The following is a 13,075-nucleotide window of genomic DNA, read 5'->3' on the forward strand; positions in this document are numbered from 1 at the left end:
TCCTTGATCTTACAGGATGAGAATCAGAAGGAAACATACATGAGTCTTATTAGTAATTCTAACTCTTCATCTTTCATGGTTAATAGCAATACAAATCAAAACAAAAATAGTAACCAGTTTTAGAAATCCAGCCCAGGTGCATCAGGATCTGGAGCTAAGCCAAACATGGGCTATCCTAAGATGAACAACTATCAACAGGGCCAGCAGGCTCCTAGATATCCAAGACAAAATCTAAGGTTTAAAGGGAAGAAGAAATATAACCCTAATGTTTCAATTGATCATTGTGGTAAAACATGTCATGTCATAGATGATTGCTACAGACTGATAGGATTTTCTTAGGATTTTAACTTCACAAATGACAAAACCTATTCAACACCAGTGAGAGGAAATGGAGCTATCAAGGAAGAAGATGAACCTAGCTAGTACATGGATCAAGCCAGACTACACATGAGTAAAGAACAATATGGCTAGTTTATTCAAGAAATGAAGCAGATGAAACTGCCAGAATCAGCATCAAAGAATACTGGACCTGAAATTAATGCCAATGCAGTGGCTGGTACAATTTTGAAGTATTTTGGAACTTGTTTTTTTGTTTTTAATTCTGAAACTTGGATCATAGATTCAGGGGCTTCTGAACACATGTGTTTCAATTCTGAGTCATTTATCACTTTATCTACTCTTAAGATTCCTATCAACATAAACCTTCCTAATTCTCATTTCATAACTGTTACTCATATAGAAAGTGTTCAAATATTCTCTAACTTGACATTACATAATGTCTTGTATGTGCCAATTTTCAAATACAATCTCTTATCTGTACATAAGTTCATTAATCAATTTGGTTATACAATTATTTTCAATTCTAGCAATTGTATGTTGCAGGTCCATTCAATGAAGAGGCCTCAATCTTTTGGTGAATCAAGAGAAGGTCTTTATTTGTTGTAGCCTTTCCCTAAGAATTCTAGTGCAAGTCAAAATACTTCTTTAGAGTCTAAAATCTGTAGTAGAATCAGTAGTTCTGTTTGTTTTCCTGATTCACTTTCAGTTCCTTTTCCTATTTGTTCAAATGCTTCTTCAGATGTAAGGTTATGACATGTAAGATTGGGGCACTTACCATATACATCAATGAAGAATATCAGTTTCTTATCTGTTCCTCAACATTTTGATTGTTAATGTGTATTTGTCCTAAAGTTATAAAGTTAGACAGTCTAAATTACCTTTCTCTACAAACAAAATCACAACAAATAACAGATTCACATTGACACTTGGGGACCATACAAAGTGTCTACTTATTACAATTATAGGTATTTTTTTACTATAGTGGATGACTACAGCAGAGCTACATGGACTTATCTGATGAGTATTAAATGCAATGCATTCTCTGTGATACAGAATTTCCTATGCATGGTTGAAAGACAATTTAATACCAAAGTAAAGGTGATCAGATCTAATAATGCCATGGAGTTAGGGAAAAGTGATGCTGCCTCAAATTTTTTTGGATTTTCAGGGAATTATTCATCAGACTTCATATGTGGCTACCTCACAACAGAATGGGGTGGATGAAATAAAACATAGACACCTATTGGAAATAGCAAGGGCTAGACTGTTTCATTCAAAAGTACCTCTACCCTACCGGGGGAATGTATTTTAACAGCCACCTTCTTTATCAACATGCTAGCATCTAGAGTCATTCAGGGAAAAACACCTTATGAGATTTTATTTGGCAAGCCACCCTCTTATCAATTCCTCAGATGCTTTGGTTGTTTATGTTATGCAAGCACACTAGTTCATGGAAGGAATAAATTTGATCCTAGATCTAACAAATGTGTTTTTATAGGCAATCCTGGTAACCAAAAGGGTATAAATTACTTGATTAGGAATCTAAGAAAGTCTTTGTTTCTAGAGATGTTCATCTTGTTGAAAACCATTTTCCTTTTTCCCATTTAGTACCAGATAACTCCATCTTCATTTCTCTGATCACGGTTATTCAGAACATGTGGATTTTAACCTTCCTAACACTCTTCACTCTGATCTCTCCTTAAATGTTCCTCAACATTCACCCTGTTCGGAGAATGAATCAGAATAATCAGCTCTCCCTTCTCAACCTACTATATCACAATCTCCAATCACTGTTAGAAGATCTAGTAGAACTAATATTGGAACTTTGCCATCACATCTGCAGGATTACATCTCTAACACAATTTATCTTAGCAATGTTACAGATTCTTGTTTTGCTCCTTCTAGTAATCGTTCTAGTTTCTCTTTTGCTAATCTATAAAAATCCAGTCAAATCACTCTACAATCCACATCCACCATTTCAGAACCTAAAATTTTTTATGAGGCTTGTAAACATACAGGTTGGCAAAGGGCCATGCAAGATGAAATTGACGCTTTGAAATCTAATCATACTTGGGATGCTGTCATTTTACCCAAAGGAAGAAAGGCTCTACCTTGTAAATGGGTTTATAAGGTTAAGCAACATGCAAATGGGAAAATTGAAAGATTAAAGGCAAGGCTGGTTGTAAGAGGGGATATACAGAAAGAAGGGATAGATTATAATGAAACTTTTTCGCTGGTGGTAAAAATGATTACAATTAGATGCCTATTAGCTATTGCCACTAAGAAAGCTTGGTATGTCTATCAATTTGATGTAAATAATGCTTTCTTGCAAGGAGATCTGCAAGAAGAAGTGTACATGAAATTTCCAAATGGTTTAGATCCTCCTCAACCTAATATGGTATGTAAATTAAAAAAATCACTCTATGGTCTTAAGCAAGCCTCTAGACAGTGGTATGCCGATTGGCAGGAGCTTTCAGTTTCAAAGGATATGTGGCTTCCTTAAATGATTATTCACTATTTTTAAAGCAATCTGGTGATTACATTTCCATTGTTGTTGTCTATGTTGATGACATTTTTTATCACAGGGAATGCTATTGATGAAACCTAGACTTTAAAAGCTTTCTTACACAAGGAATTCAAAATCAAGGATCTTGGACTTCTACATTATTTTTTGGGTATGGAAGTGCTAAGAAAAGAACAAAGAATGATCATCACACAAAGGAAGAATACCTTAGAACTCTTGGACAAGTTTGATGTCTCTCATATCTCCGCAGTATCCTCTCACATGGATCCTTCTATCAAGCTCTCTGCAGATTCAGGATCCCCCCTGTCAGATCCAACAATTTATCGTCATCTTATTGGGAAAATCAATTACTTAACCCATACTAGATCTGACCTATCTTTTGTTGTATCAACTCTCAGTCAATTTATGCAAAATCCAACATCTAATCACTACTCTGCTGGTTTAAGAGTAATCTGTTACCTGAAGAGATTTCCAAACTATGGGCTTTTCTTTACGGCTTCTCCTGGTTTATCCTTGGCCACTTACTGCGATACTGACTGGCATCTTGCTGTGACTCTCGCCGATCTGTTAGTGGGGTTTTCATCAGTTTAGGAAGGTCTCCTATTTCCTGGAAATCAAAGAAATAGAGTTCAGTGTCTTTATCATCTGCAGAGGCAGAACATCGTTCGATGAGAAGATTGGTTGCTGAACTGACTTGACTTACTGTCTACTTACCGATCTGTCGATTCCTCCTCCTTTGCCAGTGCCTATTCACTCTGATAGCTAGACTGCTATCCATATCGCTCGAAACCCTGTGTTCCACAATCACACAAAATACGTTGAGCTTGATTGCCATTTTGTTCGCCAGTAGTACCTCGCCGGCCTAATTTCTCTTTCTTTCATCCCTTCCAGATATCAGTTGGCCGACATATTTACTAAACCACTCGCCAGACCTTCTCATCTTCACAATATGATCACCTAGTTCCCCTCCAACTTGAGAAGGGATGTTGAGATTTCAGAGAAACCTTCATTTCCAATGGAGAAGCGCATAAACGAAGACGACGATAAAGATAACCTTAGGAAACATCAAAATAATCGAAGTGTTTTAGATCACACGAGCAAGGGTATTGGGCCTCAGAAACAGGAATGCAAAATTGGGCCTCAGAAACAGAAAAGGAATGCAGAAGCAAATGAAGGCCCAAAGATATGAAGTCATTATTTTTTCTTAGCCCATGTATATACCTAGATTTATACTACCTAGATTCATTTTTTTTTTACCCTTTTTAGATTTTGTAGAGAATAAAAATTTGTTAGATTTTGAACGAATAGGATTAGGACATGTGTATAGTCTGTTAGGAATAGAAAGTTCTTGATTTTCATGATAGTTGTATATATACAAGTTTGGAGGAAGAGATCAATACACAGAAAATTCTCAAACATTCTTCTTTACTGTTTCTTATAAGTTTTAACCGTTGACGGCATACTAGTTGTTATAGTGGAGGTGATTGGTTGTAGGGATTGATCACATGGTGCTAGTGAAAGATAGTGATGGTGTTGACTAAACACAATATGTGGTGGTTGTAATTAATGACAATTGTAATAATGAGGGTGGTAGGTATAATACTGGTTTAAAAGATTGTTTGATATCAATCGTAATTGTGATGATTTTAGTTGTCCATAGTGATTGCAGAACAATCTCAAAATTTATATATAAGTTCCTCTTAATATTTTGAATCTTTCGATACATGATATGATTCAAGAAGGAGTAGCAAGAGGTAAACATACATTAATGGTCACAAGAAGACCAAAGAAGAAAGAGAATAAAAAACAAAATGTAAATAAGTTAAGTAAAAAGCAAAAATTGTGTAAGGCAGTTTTCTCGTAATTCTTAACCATAAAGCTTCTATGATATTTTAGGATTTTGTAGCTTGTTACATTTTTTATAAGTTTGTAAATAATTATGCCAAACTCCACTATTTTTTCATGTCCAATTCATTCATAACATAAATTTCTAACACGTAAATATTGAAAGAATTAGCTTCGCATGCCACTTACAAAAAAAAAATAATAATCTATTTTTACATTAAATGTTTCGTCCACATAAAAAAGCTAAAAAAAAATACATAATAATATATTTGGAAAGGTAATTGTTACCAAAAACAAAATGAATGATGAAGGGGAGATAGATATTTTACAAAGAAAAGTTTTACACTCGTGGGATCGTCCACTTATTTAAATCCAGTAAAAGAAGAAAACGAGTGTCGACCGTACAATGCCAATAAAATAAAAAGTAGATAGGGATGGTAAATAAATTCGTCAAAGATCTTCTCTGCTGAAAAAACTCCAATTTTGCTTGCATCATCATCATTATTTTCTCTCTCCAATTTTACTTAAATGTAATATGTTTTGAATAATAATGACAAAAGTTGTACTGCTACTAATAAAGTAGTAGAGTCTCACAGAGACCATACATACATACACTGTTTACATTTATTTGCCATAACCATTTAGTTGTTTGAATCAAGCAATGAAAGTATGTTTTTTCTTTTCTTATTTGAGTTAAAAAAGCAGATGACTTTTTAGGTTTGTAGAAAAAATAGTGTAATGTAGAGGAGTTCCAGATATTGTTTGGTTCTGATAATTATTGCAGAAAAGGGATGGGCCCTCTGATTAATAAAGGCTGCAAAGAAGAAATGAGTGGAACTGCACTGCTTGCTTGCTTGCCTACCATCAACTAGTAGGAGTGGTGTAGTAACACCTTACCTTCACAGACATACATCACATTTGCTTCACATATTTTATTATTATTATGCTCTAACTCATAATTGAGCGGATTGAGTTCAATTTGAACGAGTTATAATGAGTTAAAAGAAAATAATCACAATTCAATATAAATTTGCTTGGATCCAAATTGGTTACATTGCCCGTCATTTGATCATGCAATATATTATTATCATATAAAATTATGAGATAAAATTTAAGTTTTGTTTGGGTATGCGATATGAGATTTTGGTGTTGTTTATTTTCTTATAGACATAGAATTTTTATAAGTTCTAAAACTATTAATAAAGCCCCAATTGTTTATTCAATATTATCGAATCAACAAAAAATCATAACCACTTAAGTAATTGTTTCATCAATATACGCCTTTCACGGGCTCTTCAAAATTTTATTACTCAACAATCGTGAAATGTGAGTTAAAGTGACTATATGTTAGTGAGAATAATAAATTTTATATCGATGAGAATAATAAATTTAAAAATATAATGATGTGATCATAAATTTTATTTACATGTAAAATAAATGGTTAGTAGTTATAAAGGTGGGGTTGTTTTAACAAAATATAAAGTCGTGGATCAATTTTGTATGGCCAAATACATAAACAAATTCCTAAACTTGTTGGATTTTTTTCCTCAGGTACCTCAACTACGTCATTTTTCAATTGAATCATTGAACCACCCATAATTTGTTTCTTTAAAACACTGTTGGTTGATTTTGATCAACTTTTCTATTGTAAATGTCTTCAATTGTATTCGAATTGTAACAATTTTGATTGAAAGAATAAAGACAAACTGTGTTAGTCTCATTTGTTTTCTAATGTGTTCAAATGACTTAAAGTAAAACACAATTATTTTCAAACATTTTCACTATCAATTGGACTAATGATTTGTGGAACAACATATGTATCCTCTATCAATACCCCTCACAAATCTGATTCCACATCAGACAACGGTATTTGTTTAGACGTAATAAATTATGGGGGTTCAATAATTCAATAGGAAAATGACGTAGTTGAGGTACATGAAGGAAAAAATCCAATAAGTTTAGGGATCTACTTATGTATTTGGCCATTTTGTATTATAACATCTCAAATCATGATATGGCATCACCATGTGATTCGATATCATGGTTTTTGGAGGATATGATATCACATCTCATGATAAGGAATCATATAATGAAATCAACATAAAATGACATGTCCAAATACTGATTACATTTCACGATACCATGTCGTTGATATGATATCGCATGGCCAAACGCATATTAAGTATAATCAATTTTTTTTATAATGTCAAAATACTTTGGATGTAATCAAATTTTTTTTACATAAAATCTTATTTTGTGTGGAATATAGCATCCGATATACTTCATCAATTAGATCACTTTTACCTTTTTCAAAATTAAGGTTTGATCACTTTTACCTTTTTCAAAATTAAGGTAAGTTAAAAGCATTACACACTAGGGTTGTAATTAGTATGGAGACGACTAAGAGGAAATTGGTAAGTAAAAGTGTTCCTATTGAGCCCTTTTCGTTTAAATTTACGATTGTCCGTTTTCTTATGTAATTAAGTTAATCAAATGAAATTGTTTCCTTTAGTTATATTCTACAATCTTAACTAATCTTTTTTTTTTTTTGGAGATTTTATATTGACACAAATGTGTAAATGGCAAAATTTTAATTTATTTACTTGATAAATATTTAAGAATATACATAACAAAAACATTTTATCGTGATTATATGCTCAGTTAAAATTGGACTAGTTCAAAAACATGACTGTCTCAATAAATTTATCTTTTTTGTAGTACGCATAAATTAAATAATAATAACATACTCAATATATTCGATCTTTATGAAGTAAAAATGTACATACTCAGTGTAACGTTATATTTGGGTTGAATCCAAACGAAATGGCCCCAAAATGAGGCACACTATAGTATGTTTTTTGCAAAATTGTATAGTATTGCATGAAATGTGAATGATTATTTTGCGTTTGTGTGGCTCTTCTCTTAGCTATCTTTTCATAATGGGTCCATAAATCCATGTAATTATTCATCTCTCAGCTGCTCTCTGCAAAACCAACAAGCACATTTTTTGGCTTTTAACACTTCTCTCACTCACACACACATTCTTTACCCCTTTTCTTTGTGATTTATTCATGCCCTTTGGATAATGACCCCCCAAAAAAACAAAAAAAAGAAACCCTCTTTTTAATAAAATAATGTATTTGTGAGGAAGATGGTGATTCTGAATTTTCTGAGTTTCTTGGGTGTTGGGTTCTGAATAAAAATCTTGCTTTTCTTCCTCATGCAAGCAAAACATCTTACTTTTTGCATTGCTTTTTTTTTTTTTTTTGTAGTTTTTTGGGGGTGGGTTTTGTGTTGTGGGGTTGATATATTGTACTAGTCCTACCATTATTCTTTTCTTTTTTTTACCCTTCTTATTTTTATTATTGTTAAAGGGGAGAAAAAGGGGTCTTTTGATTAAACATTGTTTGGGGTGAAAGGGAAAAAAACCCAATGATTTGTTTTAAATTTTTCTCTATATTTGGATTTGGCAACAACCTTGGAATTCTATTTTAAGAGGAATTTTGAAGAAGCTGCAGTTTGTGGAAGTTTGGCACCAAGCTTGGTTTCCTTCTTTCTTTCACTACTATTATTATTATTATTATTTTGGATGTGTTTTATAAGCTCAATTATGATTTGGTGAAACAATTTTATTTTTTTAACCCTTTCATGTTCTTTGCTTTACTATTATTAAGTACATATAAGCTAACTATCTAACTACTTGACATGTCCCATATTTATGACTAACACTTTCACTTCATTTGTGACTAAAGGAGAAGTAACCTTGATAATTGTTGTTTTGACATGATGTTTGTTTCATTTATCCTATTTTAACGTATATTGTTTAGACTCTTCAAAGATATCAAAAGACATGTGTTTGTAGTATATTTTTTTAGAGCGTGGCATGGAAAGTGAAGAGTCTATGCAATTTAGTTTGAATTTGGCAAATTAACCATCTCCATTATAAGGAGATTTATGGAAGTTAATGGATGTATGTTCTGAGTTAAGAGTTATGAAATATGTATGTTTGATTCTCTCTATATTTGTTTTTTGTACATCAAACAGCAGATTGCCTGTTTTCCATTTTTTTCTACTGTTATTCAAGATCAGGTTGTGGGACTGAAATAGTAATATTTAGGCACATGAACTTTTTGATATGATTCTGCCTAATAATTCTGTTAACATAGACAGATCAATGTAAAGAGACCAAAAAAAAAAAGTTGGATGGTAATGACTATACAACAAGAAAAAAGAGAAAATGTCTTGTCCCATCCTTAGTGTTTAAAGCAATTTTTTGAGTCAACTAGTTGGATGTAAATGATCAAATTTAGTAGAGGTGTTTTCCTCTACCATCCATCTGTTCTAGAAAATCCTTCGAGATGTTATCTAAGTTGTATTAATAGAACATTTTTCTTGTTATAGGCAATTCTTTTCAGCCAAAAGTATACAAGTGTGAACTATCAAGGTTTCATTGAGCTGCTGTTGTTAGCTTGATCACTTGTCTTTGTTGTTTCATAGAAAATCCTCAAGTGATGTGGAACTCAAATTTCAACTAGAAATGGCAGAGCCTCTTCGGATTATAGATGAAAATTTTCTTCATACGACTATTGTTCCCATTAGTTTTCCCGAAACAGTTTGTATGAACAATCAAAACCAGATCATGGATGGACATGGAATTCCTTATCCTTTTATGCTGCAAGGTGAAGCCGTAAACACCTCTCATGGTTTTCTAAATGTACCTAATTTTCCTCGACCTGTTGACACTGAAGCAATTCATAATGTGTTGCCGGTTGGGAGAAACAGAATAAAAGAGTATTCAGTGAGTACTTCTTATCCAATCAGTAATGCTTACGCAGATGATCAATATATGGAAGGTATACCAATTTCTGCTGTGTCTCTTGCTAATCTTTTGGCTGCAAGGAACGCTATGCACGAGAATCCTGAAAATTTAGCGGTACTAGCTCCGTTATCACATCCTACAGAAGGCCAGAAAATGGATGGTCTAGACTATCCTAATGTGTTGAATCATTCATTTGGATCCTACAGAAACTATGAGTTTGATGGTGTTTCGGAAATTGGTGGGATGGTTGTAGGACGAGCAGGATCTCAGCCTTTCCAATTAACTGAAAATGTGAATTCAAACACATGGTTCTCATCAGAAACAGCTAGTTTGAGTTCTGATAGTCCCTCTGGATCCTCCCGATTTAGCAACGACCTCTGTCTAAGTCTCACAACATCACAATCTGCTGTTGCATGTGGGACTACTATCCGGGACCAATGCTCGGATATAAGTTGCTCCGGTGTAACCAACCATGCTTTCCCTCAAAGACGCTTTGATTCAGAGTTAACTTCTTGCAACAGCAGAAATCTGTCTTTAAGCTTTGGTTCATACAAACCTGTCTACCTTTCACAATTCTTAACTGGATCAAGATATCTCCGTGTAATGCAAGAAATACTCTCTGAAATTGCTCAGTTATCACTTCAAAATCATAACTTGGTAGGCTATCGAGGAAATGGGACGGAGAATGGTGCAAACACTTCATTTGCTTTGAATTCAGATGCTGGAAGGGGCTATGCAGCCATGAGTTCTGATGATTCACCTGATGGTCTGATGGGTTGTGAAGCTAAGAAAAAGAATCTGGTAGCTTTGTTGCAAGTGGTGAGTTGACAAGCATTTGATGATTAGTTTTCGGTTTTATGACAATCTGTTTTGAAAATTCTTGGCTTGCTCTTGTCTCTATGCCTGCCTATTCATCTTTATGTCATGTTGTGCTTTGCACTTGCTGTATATTTAGGTTGACGATCAATACAACCAATGCTTAGATGAGATTCATATGGTCATCTCTGCATTTCATGCTGTGACCGAGTTGGATCCTAGTATACATGCTCGTTTCGCCCTTCAAACAATCTCCTCCTTGTACAAAAACCTGAGGGAGAGAATAAGCAATTACATTCTCGCAATGGGAGAACATTTCAACAAAGGAGGAGGAGAAAGGGGAGTAGAGAAGTCATTTGAAACATCATTCATTCAAAAGCAGTGGGCACTTCAGCAGCTAAAACGAAAAGATCATCAGTTATGGAGGCCACAAAGAGGCTTGCCAGAAAGATCTGTCTCGGTTTTGAGAGCATGGATGTTTCAAAACTTTCTTCACCCGTAAACATGACTCTTAACTTAACATTCTCTTAATTCAAATATGCTTCTGTTTCGTCTTGTAATGTCAATACAATGCGCGTTTCAGATATCCAAAAGATGCAGAGAAGCAATTGCTAGCAGTAAAAAGTGGATTGACAAGGAGTCAGGTATGATAGTTAAACTCAGATACTTTGTCTGATTCAATGAGATTTCTAATATACATGACCTTTGAACAGGTATCGAATTGGTTCATAAATGCTCGAGTTCGTCTATGGAAACCAATGATAGAGGAAATGTATGCTGAGATGAACAGAAGAAAAATTCGTGCTGGAAATGAAGAGGATCATCGAAGAAATCACAAAATTATTGAAAGTCATTTATTTACGATGAAGTGACATGATGATGATTATGTATAATAATATTTTTGAGTTCATAGTTATATCACTAGTTTAGTTAATCTTCATCATCTAATAGTAGAGGAGATAATTTGCGCAATTGTACATCTGTTGTATCTAAGACTCCATGTTGTATGCTATGCCGAAATATGGTTTTTATATATTATTATTATTATTATTGTTCAAAGTCATTATAAATTTTGTATCAAGCTCAAATTGAATGTCAAAAGCTGTTAGTAATTGTCTTTCGATTTTGGTTGGGAAGTGAATTAATTAAGTAGCTTTCAACATGTTGAAATATATATATATGTGATTGGGCTAGAATGTAGATGGCAACTCACTCGTGTGGGAAGAAAAGTTACGAGTACTTTGCCTAAAACATACAAAAAAAACCATAGGGGGCAGCTAGCAAGAAGATGACAGTAAAATACATGTTGATTTTACTTGCATCATGTGACCATATAGCAAGTAATATGTCATCTAGCTATAGTTGTGTTGTCGTGGAGGTTCTATAAAATACATCATAAGACTCATCTCTTTGCTAGGTTCAAATCCAGGTCATGTGAATGGATCCCATCCCTTTAAGCACCCCTCACCTCAAATCCATAAGGTTATGAGTTCGAGTCACCAATACTGGCAATGGGGCGGTGTAGGGGGTGGATTGAGCTTAACCAGTAAAATTTTTAATCCTCCCCGCCACGTATAGCGACACTTTTCATTTTTAACCCGCTCCCGCCCGCTCACATAATTTTCTTAATATTTTCCTTTTCTAGTTATGTTTGATGATAAAAAAAAATTCATAAATATAAATTCATTTTTTCCATCAAGTTATATTAATTTAATAGAATTAGTGACTTAAAATTTTTATTTTTTAGAGATCAATAGAATCACATGCAAGAAATTATATTATTTTGTATTAAACTATTTTCATTTATTATCTTGAATATTTTAGTAGCTTTAATGAAATTGTTTTAATAAATAAAGTTTTATCACCATATAACATGTAAAAGTTAAAATTAAGTTTGAACTCACATAAAATCACATATACCAGCAATTCAGCTCGTCCCACATTAATTAACATGAAACCCACATCAACCCAACCCAGATAACCTTAGACCTGTCCTGCCCCACATAGCCTTAAATCCATTCCGTTCCGCATTCATCCCGCCCCATTGTCATCCCTAATCACCAAGAGAGCAAAAAGTGTGAGACCTTCTCGAGAGGAGTAAAAAAAATATCAAAAACACCCTTTAGAATAAGGCTGATGTTTACCTAATTTGTCTTTCAACCTTGCCACCTCCACCCCAACCACCTAATCCACCCAAACGCCCCTGATCCTAGCCCTCTTAACCTACCGCCTTATAACGTGACCCAACCCGCATCCGACCAGCTTGAGACTAGACTAATTCAAGACCTATCTCATGACTTAACCCTAACCCAAGATATGACACCATACTCGAGACCCTCTCAATCTCAACCTGAAATCTAACCAAAATATCGAATTACAAAAATTACGTTAATAAAAATCGAACCAAATAAAAAATTGTAGAATGCAGGCCATGACAACCCGGTCTGATTTCATGTTATATTCTCTCTAGCTATCATGTTGGGTTACTCACAAATTATGTTGGTTTGTCATGTATGTCAAAGCTATGAATAAAAGAGAGGGAAAATAGATATCAACATTGTGGCATGTAAGTTATGACAAATCGAAGTAACTGTACATATGTTATATATATTTAACCTACGTAGTCTTCCTTCATATCACACTAGTGACTAGTATGAATTCGTATTATTCTCAGTTTAATTATCATGTTTTGGATTACTCATAAATTATGTTAGACTAATAAAGAAAGAAAA

General features: G+C 33.8%; 1 protein-coding gene across 3 annotated transcripts; it reads left to right on the forward strand.

The window, feature by feature from the left end:
• The first annotated feature begins 7,605 nt into the window (after positions 1 to 7,605).
• On the forward strand, positions 7,606 to 11,402 carry LOC543694 (homeobox protein ATH1). 3 transcript variants are annotated; one of them, XM_004245061.5, is made up of 5 exons: positions 7,606 to 8,252; positions 9,110 to 10,346; positions 10,483 to 10,841; positions 10,927 to 10,987; positions 11,057 to 11,402. In XM_004245061.5, exons 2-5 carry the CDS (start codon positions 9,246 to 9,248, stop codon positions 11,213 to 11,215), a joined length of 1,680 nt encoding a protein of 559 aa, XP_004245109.3. In that variant the 5' UTR covers positions 7,606 to 8,252; positions 9,110 to 9,245; the 3' UTR covers positions 11,216 to 11,402. The 3 variants fall into 3 exon arrangements, with proteins under 3 accessions (XP_004245109.3, XP_069144169.1, XP_069144170.1); XM_069288069.1 differs by having other exon boundaries at positions 7,633 to 8,247; XM_069288068.1 differs by having other exon boundaries at positions 7,611 to 10,346.
• The last annotated feature ends 1,673 nt before the right edge of the window (positions 11,403 to 13,075 follow it).

This window comes from Solanum lycopersicum, chromosome 8 (assembly GCF_036512215.1).
Source record: "Solanum lycopersicum chromosome 8, SLM_r2.1".
NCBI lineage: Eukaryota > Viridiplantae > Streptophyta > Magnoliopsida > Solanales > Solanaceae > Solanum > Solanum lycopersicum.